Source organism: Suricata suricatta, chromosome 4 (assembly GCF_006229205.1).
Source record: "Suricata suricatta isolate VVHF042 chromosome 4, meerkat_22Aug2017_6uvM2_HiC, whole genome shotgun sequence".
Classification (NCBI taxonomy): Eukaryota; Metazoa; Chordata; class Mammalia; order Carnivora; family Herpestidae; genus Suricata; species Suricata suricatta.
In genome coordinates, this window is record NC_043703.1 from 143222058 (window position 1) to 143242239 (window position 20182).

General features: G+C 51.0%; 1 protein-coding gene across 1 annotated transcript in view; it reads right to left on the reverse strand.

Annotated features, from left to right (window-relative positions):
- The window catches only part of PLB1 (phospholipase B1), an 89245-nt gene that overhangs the window by 22684 nt on the left and 46379 nt on the right, over nt 1-20182 (reverse strand). Inside the window, exons 25-36 of the mRNA XM_029938560.1 lie at nt 19682-19755; nt 15696-15739; nt 14920-15028; nt 13243-13294; nt 12777-12857; nt 12165-12230; nt 11254-11354; nt 10117-10198; nt 9372-9476; nt 8185-8280; nt 7577-7648; nt 1767-1832 (exon numbers count right to left, since the gene is read on the reverse strand). Of these exons, the coding sequence (XP_029794420.1) occupies nt 1767-1832; nt 7577-7648; nt 8185-8280; nt 9372-9476; nt 10117-10198; nt 11254-11354; nt 12165-12230; nt 12777-12857; nt 13243-13294; nt 14920-15028; nt 15696-15739; nt 19682-19755 (948 nt within the window). The remainder of the gene's footprint in view (nt 1-1766; nt 1833-7576; nt 7649-8184; nt 8281-9371; nt 9477-10116; nt 10199-11253; nt 11355-12164; nt 12231-12776; nt 12858-13242; nt 13295-14919; nt 15029-15695; nt 15740-19681; nt 19756-20182) is intronic.

Consider the following 20182-nt stretch of genomic DNA (forward strand, 5'->3'; position numbering starts at 1 on the left):
TGTCCGTGGCTATGTAAATGGCAAGGTTTTGAAAAAATAATACTTTCTAGTCCTAGGTTTTAATTTTTAGCAGCAGAAGTAAAGGGTCATGAGACTGTAAGATCCAAGATGGCGGGCAGAGCTCACTCTGCTCCTCCATCTACCCAGCACTTAGCATAGTACCTGCTCCACTCAAGAATCCAATCAGTGAATAAATGCCTCATTGACCAGATGCAGCTGACATTTCAGTTATGGCAGATTTTGGTCCATGGCTGGCCTAGGACAAGCCTCCGTTGGGCTAATGGGAGCCTGAGAGAATCCAGGAAAGCTGGACAGTGGTCTTACATGCTCATTCCCCAGAGCTTAGCATCTGATGTTCTTTCAAGCATTTCATGTAAGTTAAGCCTCAGCGCTTCAGTTTGCTTATTAAAGGTCTCCAGCCCCTCCTGCAGCTTTCAATCCATTTCCCACACAAGTCAGGGAGATCTTCTAATTTAATGGACCAGACTGTGTTCCCCTCTCCCAGAAGATCCAATGCCTTCTCTTGTCTCTCTACCTGAAGCCTCATCTGCTTCCTCAGGAATTCAGATTCAGTGTGGCCTGGGCCCTGACAACCCTCCTGGTTTCACCACCCCCCCCCCCCCCTTATTCACATGCCCACAGCCACTCCCACCTTCTTTCTCTTCCTCCAATCCCCCATCTCAGCCCCACTTCTGAGACTTTGCACTCTTGGCCCTGCCTGGGACTCCAGCTTTGACTTTCCAGATGGCCAGGGTCTCCTCGTCATGCACGTCGCAGCTCCTAGCTCCCCTCCTCAGAGAGGCCCAGCCCAGCCAGCTCATTGAAACTTGCCACCCCTCTCTCGTTTCATCACACTTTCTCCAATCACCTCCGGTAGAGCTGTTCTCACAGCAGAAATGATACGTAGAGCTACTTACTAGATGCCTCTTCCAGTAGATTGTAAGCTCTCTGAGGGGTGGAATCCATCTGTCTGGCCTATTGCTCTGTTTCCCCGGAGCACTGCCAGGCACATGGTAAGTGCTCAGTGTGGAATGACCTCTAACTCCTCAAGGCCAGGACTAGGTCTGATACTTCTCTGAATTCCCTCTAGCCAGCCTCTAGCAAAAGACCAGACATGCCATAGGTGCATAGCTGAAGCTGGTGGTTGAGCCCCTGTGCTGGTGGCTGACAGATCTAGTCTGGACCAGGCCTGCACAGCAAAGCCTGGTGTGGTCCAGAGTCCTTCAGGCCATCTTTGGAGTAAGCAGTCCTTAAAACCATGGGCTTTGAACCTTTGGGCTTCCTCGGAGCTAGAATGGGGGACTTGAATCAGACAAGCCTCGGGGACGCACCTGGATATGTGTCAGCTTCCTGTTGGGCCCAGCCCAACTGAAGAACTGAGGCTGGAACTGAGGCTCTGCCCACTCAGCTTCCACCTTACCGGAAGTCTATAGCTCATCAAACCCACCACCTCCCCCTCACCCCTGCGTGAAAAGCTGAGCTGCCTAATCAGAAATGCGGTCTGTGCGAAGATTCAAGAAAACCAATCCACTGGTACTTCCTCTAGTTGGTCGTTGATGTCAGTAAGCCATTGAGAACATGTTAGGACAAACCTGGGATTTCATGGTTCAGGAATTTTTTTTTTTTTTTTTACATTCCAATTTCCAGTAGGCAAGAAGGGTGCATTTCTGCTTAAGCTCAGACTCTGAAAAGCATACCACACCCTGAGTCACTGGCAGGTAGAAATGCTTTGTCCCTGCAAGGGGCAGACATGCGTCAGGGGTTACCTCAATGGCTGGCTTGGCCGGGTAGGTGTAGTTGCTGTTCTGGGCAGTTCTCAGGAAGGGCTCATCCTAAAAGAGAACAGAGACCACAGGGAGAGCTTATTCAACAGCCTGAGAGATTACTTAGGAAAGAGGACTAACGATGCCATCTTCTTGATGTATTAACATGACTTTTCTGCGTTTCAATAGTAAGAACTGTATAAACCCAATTTAATTCATTCTCTAAAGGGTTTTATATAACAGCTTTGGCAGGAGGTGGAGAGACCTCAAAAGCGTTCTGTGCATGTTCTTCTCGCGGTTCTAGGGTTTGGTGTTCACCCTAGCAATGGAATATTTAGCTACCTAATCCTCAGAAGGATCGATTTTATTTCCTTTGTACCTTCTCCTACAAGAGATTCACATTATAGCATATTTTTTCTTTTTCAGAAAGTATTATTAAAAATTTTAATTTTTTTTCTTGCCTGCTTTGAAGTTTGTGTCTTACTCCTTTCAGGTTGGCTTCATATATTGTGGCCATATTTTTTATCATGAAACGTCCTCTTCATTTCCTCACCTATTTCACAATTGGTTTTCTCCCAAGCCCAGTCAAGATCCAAGTTCATTCAGTTGCAGGTGAAGATTAATTGAAGCAGGAAGAAGGAAGTAGGCAAAAGAGAAACAGGGGAAAAGCAAAGTAATGAGAAAATATAAAAATGATATGAAGCAAGAACAAGTTAATAAGCCTGAGACCAGGAGTTAGCAAGTAGCCCAGGGCCCCCAACACTTTCACAAGCCGTGCTTGGTGGGATGGTCTAAACATTTAGGTTAAAATGGGAATAAGAAGGAAGAGCCAGAATGTTGGAGAAGGGGGTCACTAAGGATCCATTCCAGGGGTTGAAAACTGCCCATGGGCTAAATCTAGCCAGAAGACATTTTGTTTTGTTCTGCTTTAGTTTGGCTTGATTGGCGTTAAAAAAGAAGGGGGGTGGGGAGGAGAGAAGAGTCTGAACCATTTAAGAAGAGGTACACAGTCTTTAGCTCCAGCCCTCCTACTTCCTCTTGTCCCGTACCTAGTCCCATCCACCCAACCGTGGTCCTGCCTGGCCTGGCCTCTGAGTTTGCAACTCAGAAAGCCCCCATTTTACAGATGAGGAGCAATGGAGGTCCAGTATGGGGAGAGGGACCTAGTCCAGGTAGAGAGCAGGTAGGGAGTGCAGAGCAGGGTCTGACCAGATAGGCCTTTCTAGTTCTATTCCTCACACCAGGGTCAGGCCAGTGAAAGAGCTTGCTGGTCAGGCAGAGAGGAAGAGGAAGAGAGGGACTCAGCAGTGGCCCGGGAGGACTAAGTCTACATGTGCAACACTCTCCCTCCTCCTGAGTCTCAGCTTTCCTTGCTGAAACATGAGCCTGATGAGTCCTCACGGCCAAGGGCAAGGCCAGGGAGGGCTTACAGCGGCATGTCACCATGGCTAACGGGGCTTGTCTCAGCTGATATTCTTAGCAGTCCCTGAGCATTCACCATCTGAGGAGGGCAAGGTGGGAGCATTCTACACATAGGTGACCTACGTGTGTAAGCACCTCATGTGTTCAGAGCCCTGTTCTAGGTGTACAATGAGGGGGAGGATACAAAGAGGCTCACAACCCAGTCAGGCAGAAAACACGAGATGCTGTGAGGCTGTGAAGCCTCAGAGACCAGGGGGTCCAGTAAGTGCAGTAATGCTGAGGAATGGCTACAAGATCTGGAGATATATGGACCTCAAATTGGACACTTGGCGCATGCATGGAGGGTCACAAATGGTTCTGCCTACTGTGTCAAGGGAGACCTGACTGGGTATAGGGTCTGGGGGCTGAGGCTAGTCCCAGAATGGCCAGCACAGGGACAACCAAGGGGGCAAAGACTCACCCTGCCCTTCTGGGTGTCCTGAAAGTCAAACTGCAGAGTTGATTTGGTCACATGGCACAAAGGTTGGGGGAGGAGCCAGAAAAGGGAGACTGAGTCAGAGGGGTTGGAGGTTAAGGAGTCATTGGAATGCTGTGGCAAGTGAAGCCAGAGCAGGAACAATGAGAACAGGTCCAGAGCAGTGGCAGAGAGGTAGCCTGGGGTGCCCGGGGCTTGTTTTATTGACCATTGGCCACATAGTCCATGTGTGAGTCAGAGCGGTTTAAGGGCCTAGAGTGGAGCCGATAACGTGGAAAAGGGACTGATCGCAGGCTAGATCTGTAGCGCCCGTAGGTAGAAAGTGAAGCTGATCGAATGCCAGCACCAGGGCGTGTGTTCTCCTAGGTAGGGCCACGCAGAGATGGTATGGCCTGCCTGGGGTGGTCCGTGCCAGGACAGCCACCTGTCGTGAGTCAGCAACGTGAGTCAGTGGCTACAGGGAAGGTCCTGTTCGTCTTGGCTGTGTTACTAGGTGTGAGGTTCTGCAGAGAAGGAGTGGGGATTTTCTTCTGTCCTGTGTTGCTCAGGCCAAACGAGGAATGTACAGTCAATTCTAGGCACTTACCCAAAGGGGGCCTGCATTCCAGAGGGCATACCTACCACACGAGGCAGGGTTTGGAAGGCTTTTCTGAGATAAGGAGATGAGAAGAGGGGTGGTGCAGGGTGTGTGTGTGTGTGTGTGTGTGTGTGTGTGTGTGTGCGTGCATGCGTGCGCATGTGCACTAGTGACAGGAAGGAGGACATAACAGTACTACACGGAATGCCCTCAGCATCTCTACCCAGTCCTATCCCATTCCAAACGTGCTGGTTCATGACCAACTAGGCTGATTTCACAACCTGTTAATGGGCAGCCACTTGACAGTCTAAAAGGTGTGGCCTTGAGAGCATGAAAGTTTGCCGTAGAGACGCCTTGGGAGGGATGTGGTGGAATAACTCAGTTATTAGAGGATAGTAGACATATTAGAGGATGCCAAGCCCCCCCCCCCGCCCCCGCTGAGGTCCTAAGGCTATAGGGTTCTCTGTTGTGTTATCGTGGGAAGGGCCACGTGATGTTTAGCACACAAAGTGATGAGGATGTGAACGGGGGTGGTGGCAGGAGGAAAGGAAAAGGGGACAGATGGGGGACCCGAGGTCCCACCCCACAGACCTGTGAAAACCACAACAAAATGAACAGAAATAGGGAAGTCCTAAGGATCAGTTTGGGGAGACAAATATTTGGTTCCTATTTTGACGTTTCTTACTCAAAAGTTATTTTTTTGGATGGACGTCTGCTGAGTTTGGGGTGATGGTGAGGTGGGGCAGGATTGAGAAGTCCAAAGCATTCAAAAGTGTCCCCCATACGTAATTCAAAATAGAAGCCCCGCTAGGCAGTAAAGAAAGTAGAAGAGAACAGATCTCTCCTTTTTTTCAACCTCTATACCACCCAGCGCATCTCAGCAGGACACATCTCTTCAGGGTTAGAAGAACAGAGCTGGAGTTTAAGAAAGCGGAAATGAAGACACAGCCTGTGCACAGAAATTTAACAGGAAACCGTGGGAATGGACAAATCTCAGAGTGAGGGGATGTGGAGAGATAAAGAGAGAAAGAGAATAGAGGTGGGACAGGAAAGTGGGAGAATGGGCCCATTTTCAAGACAAGAGACAGTGACTAGAAAAACAGCCCAACCATGGTGGCTTTGTCTCCATGAATGCGGGCAGAGATGAATTTCACGGAGGCGGCGGTTGACACTGACAAATGTGGAGACAGGGCAAGAGGAAGAAGAACAGAGAGTGAACCGTGTTGGTCTTTCAGCTGGCTCCTTCAAAGCCTGAAGAGGAGCCACAGAGGCTGCCCTGGGTCAGGGAGGGTGTGGGCAGAGAGGCAAGGAGAGCAGAAAGGGGACAGTGGTCACAGTCTACAGAGTGGCTAATCAGAAGCTGGCTGGAAGATCATTTGTCCAAAAGTCTGACAGAAATCCGGAGTGCTGTTAAGTGCCCGACCCGCCTGGCAGAATGCACTTGAGGTTGCCTAGGGCAGGGGGAGGAGCAGGGAGGAGGTTGAGAGAGCTCTCGAGTGCTCCCATCCATCCCAGCCCCCTCCTCCCCGCTGGGTCCTGCCTGTTGCCTCTATGTTTAGACACAGCTAGGACTAAAATATGTGCTGCCTGGCCCCTGTCAGCTCACACTGAGATGCTGGTGGACTTTTATATAGCTCCCAGGCACCCGGGAGGGAGCAGATGGGACGTGAGGAACGCAGGGTGCAGGGTGTGGTGAAGGGGGCTGGCCAACAGATGGATCATTTTGGAATGGGCTCTGGGGTTGCCTGGCAACCGCTTCTCCCAGGCTGGGCTTCTAGAGTTCCAAGAGGCTGGCTTTGCTCTCTTCTGCTTACCAATGGCTCAGGCTCAGTCCGGAAGGAGGAGCGGAGCCCACTGTGGCCCGGGATGCCAGTTGGAGTGGCACCTTTTTGGGGCTCCTTGCCTGGTTCGGGGCAGAGAGTGGCACAGGTCCCCCTTGAGGTACATGGTGATCGAGCTCTCCCTGACCCAGTACCTAGGCTCCAACCTTGTACTTAATAAAATGTTTGGGGAGAGGAAGAGCAAATGAGGGCTCACTACGTTTACTATTTAATGGAAGGGCCATAGATAGATGGGAGAGGGTTTTCCACGGCTGATGTTCAGGATGGCCATACAGGTTGTTAAAATGCTGAAATATCTCTGGTATGGTGCACAGCCACAGCTCTGAGTCCCCAAATGCCCCAATTATGTAGGTTGCCTGTCCCCTCCCCTAGAAACTCCTGGACATGCTCAGGACCTAGTAATTAAACAGTCTATACCTGGCACAGTAGGGACCTCCCTCTGGGACCTTGCCCCTGGCCCTTGTGCCGATCTGACCACTGAACTAGAGGCATCGTGTTGCATCATTGGACTGTTCCTTTGCTCCAAGCACTAGACCCAGCAACTGAGTCCTTTGCTCTCACTGTCTTCACCTCCCTATCCCTCCTTCCTATGATCCTTGCCCTCCTGATGGGGCATGAGGCTGGGCTAGGGGAGGCAGCAGACAGGGAGCGTGGGTGTGGGCTGGGATGCCCACATTCCCTGGAGCCTTAGGAGACACATGGGGGAGCTGTGGGTCCATTTCCTGCTCAGCCCCACAGGGCAGGAGAGGGTGAGGCAGCCAGGCCCAGCAGGGAAACCCGGCCCTCCCAGCCTGGGTCAGGCCCTTCTGCTTTTACCACTGGCTGCCCCAGGGCCCTCTGGCTTCCTCCTTATTTGGTTAAAAAGCCATTAAGACAGGGCCTAGGAAAGGGAGCTGAGGGAGTGGGAACCTGCCCCCACCCTAGGCCTGAAATCGAGTTTAACAACCACTTAACATTTCCCTCCTTAAAAGGAGCCCTGAGCTGAGTCCTGCCCCAGTGGCAAGGCAGTCTTACTTGCCCCTCCTCTGCACTGCTCCCCAGTGCCCTTTGTCACTCTCCTCTTTGACCCTGTCCCTGCTGGGAGCTCCTGCTTCTGGCTCTAAGACCACTAACCACAAGTTCGGAGACATCTGGCTTCTCACAAAGGCTCCTGACCCGCAGTCAGACTTTCCCAGCGGCCCCCAGCATTGTTGCTAAAATGAGCCTTCTCGCCACACTTCTGGCTTCTTGCCCCTCACCGCCCCCCCCCTTCTCAAGACCCACAGCCCTCGCCCTGATCCTCTGCCTCTGGTTGGGCCCAGCCTTCCCCTCCCCACCTGCTTCTCCCGTTTTCTCAAAGAAGGGCTTCCGTGCCCTTTTCTCTGCCCTAGTTCCCAGCCACTTCCTTCCTTCTACCATCCTCCTGTTCCCAGGGGAGGGGCAGTGGGCCAGGATCCGGGGAGGGCGAGGTCTGAGCCCTGGTGTCTGGAGAGGGGCGAGGCAGGTCTTCCCACGTTACCTGAGAAGGGCAGGAGAGGGAGAGATTTGCCACCAGGTCCAGGGTATCCGTTTTCCTTCCTAGCGGTTCAAGCTATTGGGGAAGAAAAGAGAGATCAGGCGCTCTGAGTTGCTGCCGCTGAAGTGACCATTCCCTGGTGGCACCTAGCATGGGGAGAGCTCACAGCTTGATGTCAGGGGGCTTGGCTTCCTCTCCTGGCTCTGCTGGGGGGTACTTGACAAGTGTCTCTGCGTCTTGAGGACTCGGCTCCCTCATAAACTCCTAGGAGTTGGTTGGCAGGGCTGGTGAGAGGCTTAGATAACATGGCTCACACCGCCTCGCCCAGCTGCTGCCACGTAGAACATGTTCAATGAACGTGAGGGTTTCTGCCTGGCATTCCTCAGAGTCCCCTTCCTCACAGCTCAAAGCACAAAGGAGAGAGTGAAGTTGATCCGAAAATCCCAAGGACTCCATATTTTGGGCTCTATAGACCTCTACAGTTGGCCAGCCATTGCTCCTTTACACCGCACCAGCGAAGGGAGGCCAGGAACAAGCCCCGTTCTATAGATACTGGTGCTTTGCTAGACGAGAGCCCTCGAGACCCAGAGATACCCCACTTATTTTATTACCATATTGACCCAAAGGGCTCTGGAGAGCTGGGAGTGGAATTTCTGACTTGGGTGGATACAGTCTGGGGCAAAGAAGGACATATCCAGGCGCCCATCCTGAAAAAGAGAAATGGATTTTAAGATCCTTTTGATATGGAGGGTAAAGAGGGGGCCGCAGCTGATCGGCCTGACCCCTGGGACTGCCCACTCGGTGCCCTCCTCCCTGTGGGGGAAGTTCCAAGCCATTGGTCTTCTGCAAGGTCTGCCCACCTCAAGAGGGAGGTAAGAGCAGTCCCACAGATCAACAGCCTGGGGTGACCCCCACCCCCCATTCTCTTCTGGCCCCACAATTCCACTTATTTAATGTTTTTAAAAAGTGTTACATTTATGTTTAGGCACAGTTGTACATTAGCCCATTGCTGTGGTTGAGGGAATGAGATCCTACTCCCTGAGGAAGTCTTGGCAAGTCAGCTAAGAAAAGCTACTTCCCAGGCCTTGGTCAGCTGGTTCCAGTGGCCTTGGTGGGGAGAGTAGGGCAGAGCTTTGGGGCAGGCCTAGGCAAAGCCACCACCCTCCTCTCTCTTGATGTGATCAGGGACGTTCAGGGCCTCTTCTAGCTCCCCTCCAACTAGGTGAGGCCCTCAGGATGGAGGCCCACGCGGAGAAAACCAAGTCCCCACCCAGGGCACACACAGAGCTCTTTGGCTCAGTGTGTCAGGTGGAGAGCATGGCCAGGGGGTGGGAGACCCATTACCCAGAACCCTCCTTTATTACTTTGGTGGTCTGTGTGTGGCAGAAAGTAAATAATCTGAAGTTGAATATGTTCAAATCTTGCCTCTCTGTCCCTTCTTCCCTATTTGATTGTAGGAAGGATACTTCACACCTCTGAGTCTCGGTCATGTGGGGATGAAGACACTGCTCTCAAAGGTAGTTGTGAAGAGTTTACTATGGCAAACACAGGGCCTGGTACGTACTAGGTGCTCAATAAAATGGAGGTCACTATGAGTCCTAATGAGAACATCCCCCATCGGCTGCCTCTAGGAATATAGCTCAGGTCCCCAAGGAGGCTGTACGACCAGACCAGCATCTGGAGAGCTGCCTGCCTCTTCCCCATCATATTCATGCTCTACTGAAAGCGCTTGGCAACTCTGCCTTGAATTTCTTCCTCCACCCCCCAGGGGCCCCACCGGGGCAGGCAGGGAGCATACCGCCAGGATGGGGAGCCGGATGTTACTGAAGAAAGGCTGCAGCACCACGGAGAAGTCCTCCCGTGTGTCGTAGCGGCCTGACTCCACCAGCTCACGCAGGCTGCTCTGTGGATACACGCAGGGGCTTTGCACACAGGCCCTGGGGGGCCCGACAGCCCCATGGGGGAAGCAAGGGAGGGGTGGGCCGTATCCCTGCCCCCATCTCCCTGCACGAGGGTGACTCAGCCCTTCCCTGGAGAACACAAACACATGCAACTGCAAATCTCTTTCCAGAGAACTGGAAACAGGTTGGTTTTTGTTTTGTTTTAAGGGAACTGCGAGGTCTGAAGAGCCAGGCAGGAAGTCCCACAAGGAATAAAAACCTGAGAAGGGTCTCCAGGGGGCCTCAGGCTCAGGGCCTATAACCTCGCTGTTCGCGGTCTACAGGTTGAGAAGTGGGGTGCACTGGGGGAGAAACGGGGGCACCTGGGCCTCCGGGGTGCAGGGGAGGAAAAGGGCCACCTATGAGGTCAGAGCTACGGAGCTCTTCAGGCCAAGCACTGGGCTACGTCAAGGGCAACTGGGCCACAAGGGCTTTGCCACCTGGATCCCTTGGGGATGACCCTAACCGAGGTCCCTGAGACACTTCAGCCAGCTGGGGAAGAGTGATGTCCTCAAACTCCAGTCAGCTCTTCCCTTCCCTGAGTGCTGGTGTGTCGACTGAGTAGAGACAGGGCACCCCGGATGCTGCCCTTCTTGGTCTCACCTGGTAGGCTTGGGTGACGGCCTCCAGCCTGGCCAGCTCTTGGGAGCTCTCCCGAGGGGTCAGAACGCAGTTACACAAAGCGCTGTACAAAGAGGGGGAGGCAGGAGGACCGGCGCTGAAGCTCTGGTCGGAGCCGGGTCTGCTCGCTTGAGCCCCCACCCCTGCCCCCTTAGGAGCACATGGGCCCTGCAGCTCCAACACCCGTTCTCAGGGGTAGGTGCCCCGGCCTGACACAGGGATGGAACAAAGGCCCAAGCGCACGTGAGCCAGCACCCTCTCATACTGATAGAGGACCAGTATCTGTCAGCACCGGGGCCTGTGGCAAGTTATGCCAAACAAAGGAACTTAGGCAATGAAAATTCAGTGTTTAATTCTGAGGGATAAAGTTAAAATGCAACCTTGGTGTTGGAGCCTGTATTTGGGGGCCTCTGATGCTCATGCCCTCAGACACTTCCTTAGTTCACACTAGAGTCTCACTGCATCCCCCTTCATCATGAACTGTGAATTCATGATGAATCCGAATGAATTTCACCATGAATTATGTCATGCTCATGAAACGCACTTAATGTTAAAACAGATGTTATCTCTAGAGCACTCAGAATGGTGCCGGGAACACAGTCAGTCCTGTAAAACTATTTGTTACATAAATAAATGTACATATAAGGCATGAAGATTAATGAAACGTGTACCTGTGTACCTCTCACCCTGCGTCAGAAACAAAACACGGCCCTTCTCAAGTTCCCCAATTTGCTTCTTTCCCACAAAGGTAACTGAATTATGTGGCTCACTTCCTCACTTTTGTTCTAATTTGACCACGCATGTATACATCCCTATGCGTTTCCTCTTTTCACAGGCTGGGCGACACTGTTTCTCAGCCACGAGCCTTTGTCCCTGCCCTGCCCAAGCTCTCCCTTGCGGCTCTCTCTCGTGTCACAGAAAATCCTCCTGGTCATCCTGAGGTTCCTTTAGGGGGGCCCATGCCCCCAACCTCTCAGAAGGGGGTGCTCCTGACATAAGACCTCCCTTTAGAGACTTGGACACACGAACACACCAGGTCACAAAGACCCCGAGTCGCCACTGTGTGAGCCAGACCAGGGAGCGGTGCTTCTCTGTCTGGGGCAGCCAGCACCTGCCTACCTGGCCAGCTGCATGGGGCACTTGTCTGGATTGCCCAGGAACACCCGCCGCATGATGCTGGGGCTCATGAAGTCCACGACGTTGACCAGGGCTCTGGGCACCTACGGGCAAGGCTGCAGGTGAAAGAGGGCTCTGGGGGCTTGTTCCCCAAGCTGCCTTAGGATCCTGAGAAGTGGGGACTAGCTCTAGGGTCCCTAAAAACTCTAGTTCAGTTGTCCCCGAGTGGAGTCACGGGAAGGCATCTCCACAGGATGACTGCCTCTGTCCCTGCAGGTGATGGCGCCCGCACGAGCTGCAGCATGAATGACCCCTTCTGGCATGAGACAATATGGCAGACGGGCGTCCAACTGCTGATGGTTCAGCTCCACTCACCCGTCAGTCAGCAAGCTTCACATGTGCTGAGAAAGGTGCCCCATTTGCCATTTCCCTCTAGCCCAACTAGACCCGCTCTGCGGAGGAGGTGTGGGGCCTCTGCCGCCCAGAGAAGCAGGTAGTGGTTGGAGCAGCCCCCAGCCTGGGCTGCTGGAGCACCTTCCCTATGCCAGGGGGGTGGAAAGAGAACGAGCTCCTGGGAGCAGGACGGGAGAGGGGCTTGCTCTAGATACAGCCTACGGCCTAGAGCACAGGGCCCAGCCTGGGAGCCACCGTGCTGCTGCCCCCAGGGAATGTCCCAGGTGGCGGGAGGGGACAATTAGCACACGAGCTGCCTACTTTTCTTCAAGCCTGAGTTCCTTCTGTGCTGATTCCAAATGGAATAGGCTTCTTTGCGGGGAGGACCCAAACTCTAGAAAAGGGAGCCCATGCCCTTGGCTGTCTCCTTCAGGGGAGGGGGCATCTCGCCTTCTTGCCCCCATCCACCTTTACCGTCCACATGCTTGAGCTGTGTCCGGCTTGCGGGAGCCCCTACCCACCTCTCTATGCAGGAGGTCCAAGGTGTTGCGGAGATGGTCAAAAAACCTGGCTGGAGAATACAGATTCTGGGAAGAGACAGGAGGGAGGTGAGGGGCAGGTTCAGGCGAGAGGGCTCCTTGGCTCCACCCCAAGGACTTCTTCTCTCTCAGACCCCTGGTTGTGACCAGCTCATCACATCAGAATCGGACCAGTTGATTACTTGCTGTCACCAAAGATGGGCCAGCCAGAAGACAAGCTTTAGTTTAGGAGGGGAACGAGTACGTCCTCCCTCCCACTGCTGGGGTCTACAGCTTCCCCACTTTCTGGATTCTCTGGAATTGTAAGAGGGGAGTAGAAGTACCACATCTGCCTGCTCCCCCTCGACCACCTGGGATGTGGAGGTGGAGCCAGAAACCTAATGGTCATGGGGTAAGTGGAACATGTGTGTGTGTGTGTGTGTGTGTGTATGTGTGTGTGTGTGTGTGTGTGTGTGTGTGTGTGCACGAGCGCGTGCCCGTGTGCAGGCACATACACACAGGTGTAGCTGGACAGTCATAGGCTTGGTTCCAGGGCCTGTTCTCAAGTTCAGGAGCAACAGGTAGGTCTGGCTGCCCCCCCTCCCCCACCATTACCGAATCCGTGCAGTAGTCACATAAATCGCTGCCTCCAACCAGCACTGTGATAATCTTCCAGTCCTCATGGAAATTCACTCTCTATACAGAAGGAGGAAAATGCCTAATGATTTCCAACAAACACGCAAATAACGCCACAGCTCTAAGACTTCCCTTCTAAGACTTCCTTTTCCACTCAAAATAATAGGATCAGAATCTCAGAGCTCAAAGAATTTTACAGGCTGATTTATAGACCACAGAACCTTAGCATGGGGAGGGGGGTACTTTCAAGATTATTGTGATGACACGCCCCCACCCCCACCACCGTGGACTTAATCTCTTCCAGGGCCTCGGATGTGGGCTGTCCTACCACTCCTTAAATGTCTCTAGTGACAGTGGCTCACTGCTTTCATGGCAAACCACTCCATTTGGGGACTTCAGTGGGTTAGAAAATTAGTGTTTAAAAATAACTGTAAATCCGACTCACATGGTCATCTTTCATCCTCTGTACCAGAGTCTGGACTTGGCTCTTAAGTTCCCTGAGAAGGAGAGGAAATCAGTCCTACTGAGGCACGGTGCCTGGATTTTTCCTCCTAAAGGGCCTGAACTGGAGGTTTCCATGGCATTATCCCCTTGCATGAACTGCCAGAGACCCCGAGGCTCAGGGACAAGGAGCTCCTTGCCTGTTCTGAAACGTTATTACAACAAATAGCCCTTTGAAAAGCCAATTTTGTATTTGTCCAAAGCTGTAGTCAAGGGCACTGTATTGATTACTTATGGTCTCCTTTTTAGGAGATTCCATGCTAGGAAACGATTTATCCCCTTTGAAGGACCGGTATAGACCCTGAAATCAGATCTAGAAAAGCTTTAGCATGCTTTCTCTTTTTCCTCTGGCTGCCAGGAAGCTGAGAGTTTGATGTTCAGGCACAATAATTACAAAAATGCTCATATTGACACAGCTGCTTCTTCCCTATCTTCCCGCCACCAGTGGCTGCGATTTTTCTTTGCAATGTACACGTTACTTGTGTTCTGTTTTTGGTAAACTTAGCTAGATGCTTCTTTTAGAGAGAGGTGGGGAATAAATATATACCGTACTCGTGCCTGAGTTGGTAATTCATGGAAAGCCTTGATCTCAAGCCTCCCAAGCTCCCCACTAGGTCGGCTCCTGTTACAGGCGTGGGTGAGATGCACCCATAGCATCAGCATGCTGGGACCTGCTGGTGGGTCCATCTGTCCCCAGATGTTTCTGCTGCCCAGCAGGGTCTTCCCAGGCTGGATGAGTGAGGGGCCTCCTGAGATCTTCCTGGGGGGGTGGTGCTGAGCATTCTGCTCTAGCTGCCTCTGGCTTCTCAACTGCGTTTCCTATTAGCTCCATAGCGGGCTGAGGGACAGGCCATGACCTGTGGTTCCAGAACCTCCAAGGCTGGAGATTCTGGCTTTTCCATTCATATGGTGGCACTCCCTCATCTTTTCTGGCACTGCCACTCATGAGGCTTTGGGAAGAGTGAAGCTCACCAGCACCATTATGTCACGGTGAGTTTTAAAACTTGGATAAGGTTCTCAGTATTCAAGAGTCAAGAGAACAAACTGAGGGCTGATGGGGAGGGGGAGGGGAAGAAGGGTGATGGGCATAGAGGAGGGTGCTTGCTGGGATAAGCACTGGCTGCTATATGGAATCCAACTTGACAATAAACTATAAAAAAAGAAAAAAAAGATTTTTCTACCAAGGATACACTGTAGGGGCAAAACATCTCAAGGACAAATAACTGCAGATTAAATTATCATAGACTTCTGTTTTTTATTATTTCTGCATTTAGGAGAATTTTTGTAAAGAATGTGTATTACTTGTATAAAAAACTATGTTTTAATAGAAAAAAAAAACTTGGATAAGGTTAGTTGGTTCGTTGCATGATTAGAAAATGGCGCCCATGAAGCAAGGTCAGGAGTTCAGCCTCCAGGGACGGGGCTCCTGTCCCAGCTTCAGCCTCTGACGCCTCCCTGCTGTGGCCTTAGTCACAGGGGTGGCCAGGGAAGAGTGGCTGAAGGCCTCTCAAATCATTGCTGCGAATGTCCCCTCTGCACATGGAGGTCAGCATTCCGGTCTCAAAGGGGACTTTGTGCCTCCCACTTTCTCCCCACCGGCCCTGCTCCCCGAACGCCATACCCAGCCTTTGCTCCAGGAATGGCCTGATTGAGGAATGCATTTGTGTCACTGGCATTCCCGGTGCCCACTGCGTAGCCTCTGAGATTTCTGTTAAACTTCCGAAGGATGTCTGGGAGAGAAGGGGGTGAATAGGACACAGAGAGTTTGAGAGGGAAGGTCAGGACATCTACTCTGTCTGGTACAGGCTCCCCAGAGTGGGCCTCATTACCATTTTCAGGCAGTGAGGGGAGGCAGGAGGCTGAGGGTGTGCCCAGCGGGAATTGGGGCGAGGTGGAGATGACCTGATGACGTGGTGGACCAAGGCAGCAAGAGCCTCTCAGTTTCTCTTTTTCCTTTTCTTTCTCTCTTCCTTCCTTCCTTTCCTTTCTTTTCCCTTCTTTCCTTCTATCTCTCTTTCTTCCTCCCTCTCTCCCTCCCTGCCTCCCTTCCTTTCTTTTCCTTCCTTTCACAGTTCACAGTGCAGGGAATACTATCTCACTGGATTGTCTCTGTACCCTCTGGGCCAGTTGAAAAAACCCGAGGCTCAGAATGTTTGGTGACTTGCCCTTGGTCCCCCGGCAAGCAGAGAGAAGAGTCAGGGTTTGAACCCAAGCGTCAGGGCTTCTAATCAGTGTTTATTCCACCCCCTTCAACCACCGGTCCATGGGTCTCTCCTCCCATTCAGTGGTAGTAGGCACAGACGTTGCTGTATCCTCCTTCCAGGCTGAGAGGCACTCTCAGGAAGCCCGGGGGTGAGGGGATGGGTGGACAGACTTGCACCACTGGTGGTTACTTACTTGGTAAGGTGGTCACGGTCTCGAGGGAGCCGTCCCCTCCTGAACTGCAGGGAGTGAGCAGACCAGTGAGAGACCGAATCAATACTTAGGCTTTATGAAAGAGTACCCCGCCTTTCCTAGTGCCCATGCATCTGTAAGATGTGTCAGACCCATCAACCTCTTCACGTTGAGAAAGCCTAAAAAAATCTGAATTCCCCAATGGGTTGGTTCCCCTCACATCTAGGATTTAAAGGTAAGAAAGAGCTATTTCTTATTTGCACCAAGTCAGGAAGGAAAGCACTTAGGTGGTATACATGCCCAGCATGAACTGAATTCTGTACATTAGTTACCTAAACACCTTTCAACAAACTTGTGACGTAGATGCGACTCTCCCCATTTTACAGAGGAGGAAGCTGAGGTACAGAGGGATGAGTTAACTTTTGAAAGGTAACTAAAAACCAGCTTGAGGTGCGCCTGATGGCTCAGTTGGTTAAGTCCAACTTCAGCTCAGGTCATGATCCACAGTCTGTGAGTTCAGGTCCCGCGTAAGGCTCTGTGCTGACAGCTCAGAGCCTGGAGCTTGCACTGCATGCTGTGTCTCCCTCTCTCGCTGCCCCTCCCCTGCTTGCATGCTCTCTCTCTCAAAAATAAATAAGCATAAAAAAAATAAACGTATAAACACAAGCCTAGAGATATACCTAAACACAGACATCAAGTACTATCTATTGTAATTTCTTGTCTAAAAGTATCTTTTTTCTAAAACAAATACCAGAGCTAATCAACACCAACAGGCTACAAAAATCTGGGTGCACATTTCTAAAAGAAAAGAGAATTACCCAAAGAAGTATAGAGGAAAAGAACTATTTAAGCCCTCATTATGATCAGAACTATGTGACACATGAAAGAAAATAGACCTGTATGAAAGATCTCGTTAGTAGGAGATCCTTCCAATCAATGTAATTTGTATTAAACCATGAGTTCAAAGGCTGGGTTTTGTTCATCTGTCATCACCCACAGTGCACAGAGAGTTACAGAGTAGACGCTCAATGACATTTGTGGAAGGAGTTTCAGTGAGATTGAACTTGTAATTAATAAAAGAGCGAGGGTTTTTTTTGGTAAGTGAATTTTAATTTGGTCTTTTGATGCCAAATAAGCAAATTTCTTTCTTTTTCTTTCTCTTTCCTTCCTTTTTTTTTTTTTTTTTTTTTTGTATTGTAAGTAGGCTCCACGCCAGAATGGAGCCCAATGCAGGGCTTGAACTCACAATGCTGAGATCAAGACCTGAGCCAAAATCAAGAGTTAAGATCAAGTGGATCAACTGAGCCACTCAGGTGGCCCTGAATAAGCAAACAATGTGAACTGAAGAAAAAACAATGCTCTAAGGACCTGTGGCGCTGCCACATAGTTAAACTAGCTGAAGCTGGCACCCGTCCTTGCTGTATGGCTCTCACAGATCAAGAGGCTTTGTAAATAGTCACAGCCAAGCCTCCTCCTGCAGGTTCTGCTCACAGCAACCCATCTCCCAAAAATTCTGGGTCATCATCCCTGTCCAACTCTATGCAGCTCCCTCTCTCCACTTTCTGTGTCCTTGGAGGAAGAGGCTGAAATTACATTCTTAATTTACCTGGAATCATTAATTGCCTATTGCTTCCAATCCAGAAGCTTTAATGGCTTCAGAAAATTGCTTTTCTCAGGTCAGCATACTACATGGACATTTCCTGGGGTGGAGGGGTGAGGGTGGGCGTCGGGTAGGGTGGGGCAGGTACTAACTGGTATTGTGAACAAAGAAAGATTTCTGGGATTAAAAGAAACACTGGGGGGTGCCTGGGTGCCTCAGTCAGCTAAGCATCCAGCTTCGGCTCAGGTCATGATCTCATGATTTGTGGGTTTGAGTCCCACGTCAGGTTCTGTGCTGACAGCTAGCTCAGAGCCTGGAGCCTGCTTCAGATTCTGTGTTTCCCTCTCTCTCTGACCCTCCCCTGCTTGCACTGTCTCTCTCATATAAATAAAAAACATTAAAAAATAAAAAAAATAAAAAAGAGAAACACTGGATTAAATAGATACAATTTAAGCAAATGTCTTCCTTGCAGGGCTTCTCAGAGCCTTTAATGTGCTAACATACATGTGAATTCTCCAGAGGAAGGATACAATAGGTAATGTTCCATCCCCCTCCTCCCCCCCAGTACAAAGAATTTTGCCCTTGTCAGGAAAATGTAGGAGGCTAATGTTCCATGGAACACTCTTTGGGAAACATTGTATATATTACCAAAGGGTCAAACTGTATCTCAGGCTCTGACTCAGAGCTTCCGTCATTAACACATGTGGATAGTGGGCAGGTATTTGAAACATTTAGAAGAGAGGGTTTAAAGACACAACAGCCACTTGAATACAGAAGACTGAAACTTTAAGCCACACCTGGCCTCCGCTGTAGGGAAAGGTAGAGCAATGGCTGAATTTCCCCCTTGCTACAGAGAAACATTTAAAGATTGGCTGTTTGTATCTAAAGCCCAGGAATCTGTTCAGTTGGACTGTGTGTGGTGGGGAGGGGGGTCACACCAACTCACTTCTGCAGACGGCACCACCAGGTGTGGCTCTAACCCCCTTGTCTGCCTTACTTTCTGTTTCCCACACTGTGGCCTGAAGTCATCCCTTCTCCAGCTAAGACTGAGTTCAGGGCAGCTCACACCCTTTCTGGATTGTAGGTCCTAAGCTCTGCTTGCTTTCTTCCCCTCTGGTTTTTCTGTTTTCTCACAGCCTCAGTAACATTTGGGGCACAGTGGTCAGAAGACGAGGCTCTGCTTCAGAGTTGGAGCCCCTCTACCCAGCTGAGGGGGCCCCTCCGGGCGCTGGAGGCATTTGCCTCAGTGGATGGTGTCCTCCTGCTAGCCCCTAACCCCACCCCAGGGTCCTCTCTCCTTCCCCCACCCAGGAAATCCTTCCTCTCTGGGGCTGTCCTGGGAGCTGGTCGGAGAACTCCCATAGTCTCAATCATCCCCACACTGTTCCCTCTCACTTTCCGGAAGAAATGATCCATTTGACTTCACAGGGAAGAAAAGGGAGGAGGCCAGTGTGTTGTCGGGATGCAAAACGTCTCCTTAGCACTCTGCCCTCTCCTGGCTGGCCTTGCTCTAGGTGTTTTGAATTCTGAGCGAATCGCCTGTTACAGTGGGTGAAGCATCCACAAATGCGAACTTCACTGGGAGAGAAAGAAACTTAAGAAAACCCACCCACATCCACCCGCTCACCTGACCCACCGTGAGCTTTTCTACTCCCCGTCTGGAATGCCTGTTCTCATCTACCTAATTGCTCATCTGTCCATTCCCACCTTCTCTGCAAAGCCTTCCACTCCCCTGGCAAGGTTGATTATTCCCTCTTCTCTTTTCCTGTAGCCCTCGGGTGGGGATCTTTCATTTTTGAATAGCACTTGCCAATCGAGCATGGCTTTTCCTTATGTTTCTGATACATCCCCTCGCCCACCGCCCACCCGCCTCAGTGCCTGGTATCTTGCAGGCACACAGGAAGGGCTCAGGGGCTGGGAGTCTGTCCTGGCCATTTCCTCCTGAAGTGGTGTGCTGCATTTCAGAGTTTTCTGGACAGATGTGTACATACATGGAAAGGCAGAGGGGTGAGTACAGAATGACATGGATAAACACACAGAGACAGTAAAGAGACGGAGATCTTCACCACACATATACAACCAACAGGCGGGTGGAAACTCAGAGGCTTTGTGCTTTTCGGGGGCATTTCGTGTTGAAATTGTTGACCTGGGAGTCTGAAAAGAACGCTTGTTTTCTTTTTCTGTGCAATTAAAGAAAAAAAAAGTTATCAACAATAAAATATCCTCTCCACTCTCCCTATTGTCACATTTTTGCAGAAAGATCTAGGTTTTTCCTTCGGAAAGCCCCTTCCAGACCAGGTCCTTGCTCTTTGGCATTTATGTGTTTAAAAGAGACAACCCCCTCATCCAAGTTGTGAGAGTGAGCTTGGGGTGGGAGGGTTAACATTACCTGTATGACAGCCCTCGATACTGAGTGGTGACATCAGAAAGGTCCTCTGGTTTGGAGCCAATTCCATTGCCGGCCTTTGAACACATATCGAAACACGTCAGAAAATGAGTAAGTCAGAGGAAGGGGAGGCAGGCAGTTCCCAACACACTCGTCGCGTGGCGTGAACAGACCCTGGACTGAGGGCAGAGACCGGGCTTGCCTTCCCCCACGCTCCTTTCCAGCGAGCTGCCTTCCCTGGATCTCAGCTGCTTCCTTACTGAACTGGGGACGTGACCTGCTGATCTCCTAGGATTATTTTGATGACCAGATTGGATCATAGCTGTAAAAGCGGCTTTGGAAACCCCCAAGTGCTTTGCCCATGGGAGACTCTGCAGTATCATAACACCAGCGTTATGCTCCTAAATTCTTTTAGAAGCATGACGAGCCTATAGATTGGAGTGGATGGTAGTGGACAGATTTCTCATAAACTATACGTGTCTCCTCTTTCCCTCTGGGACATTC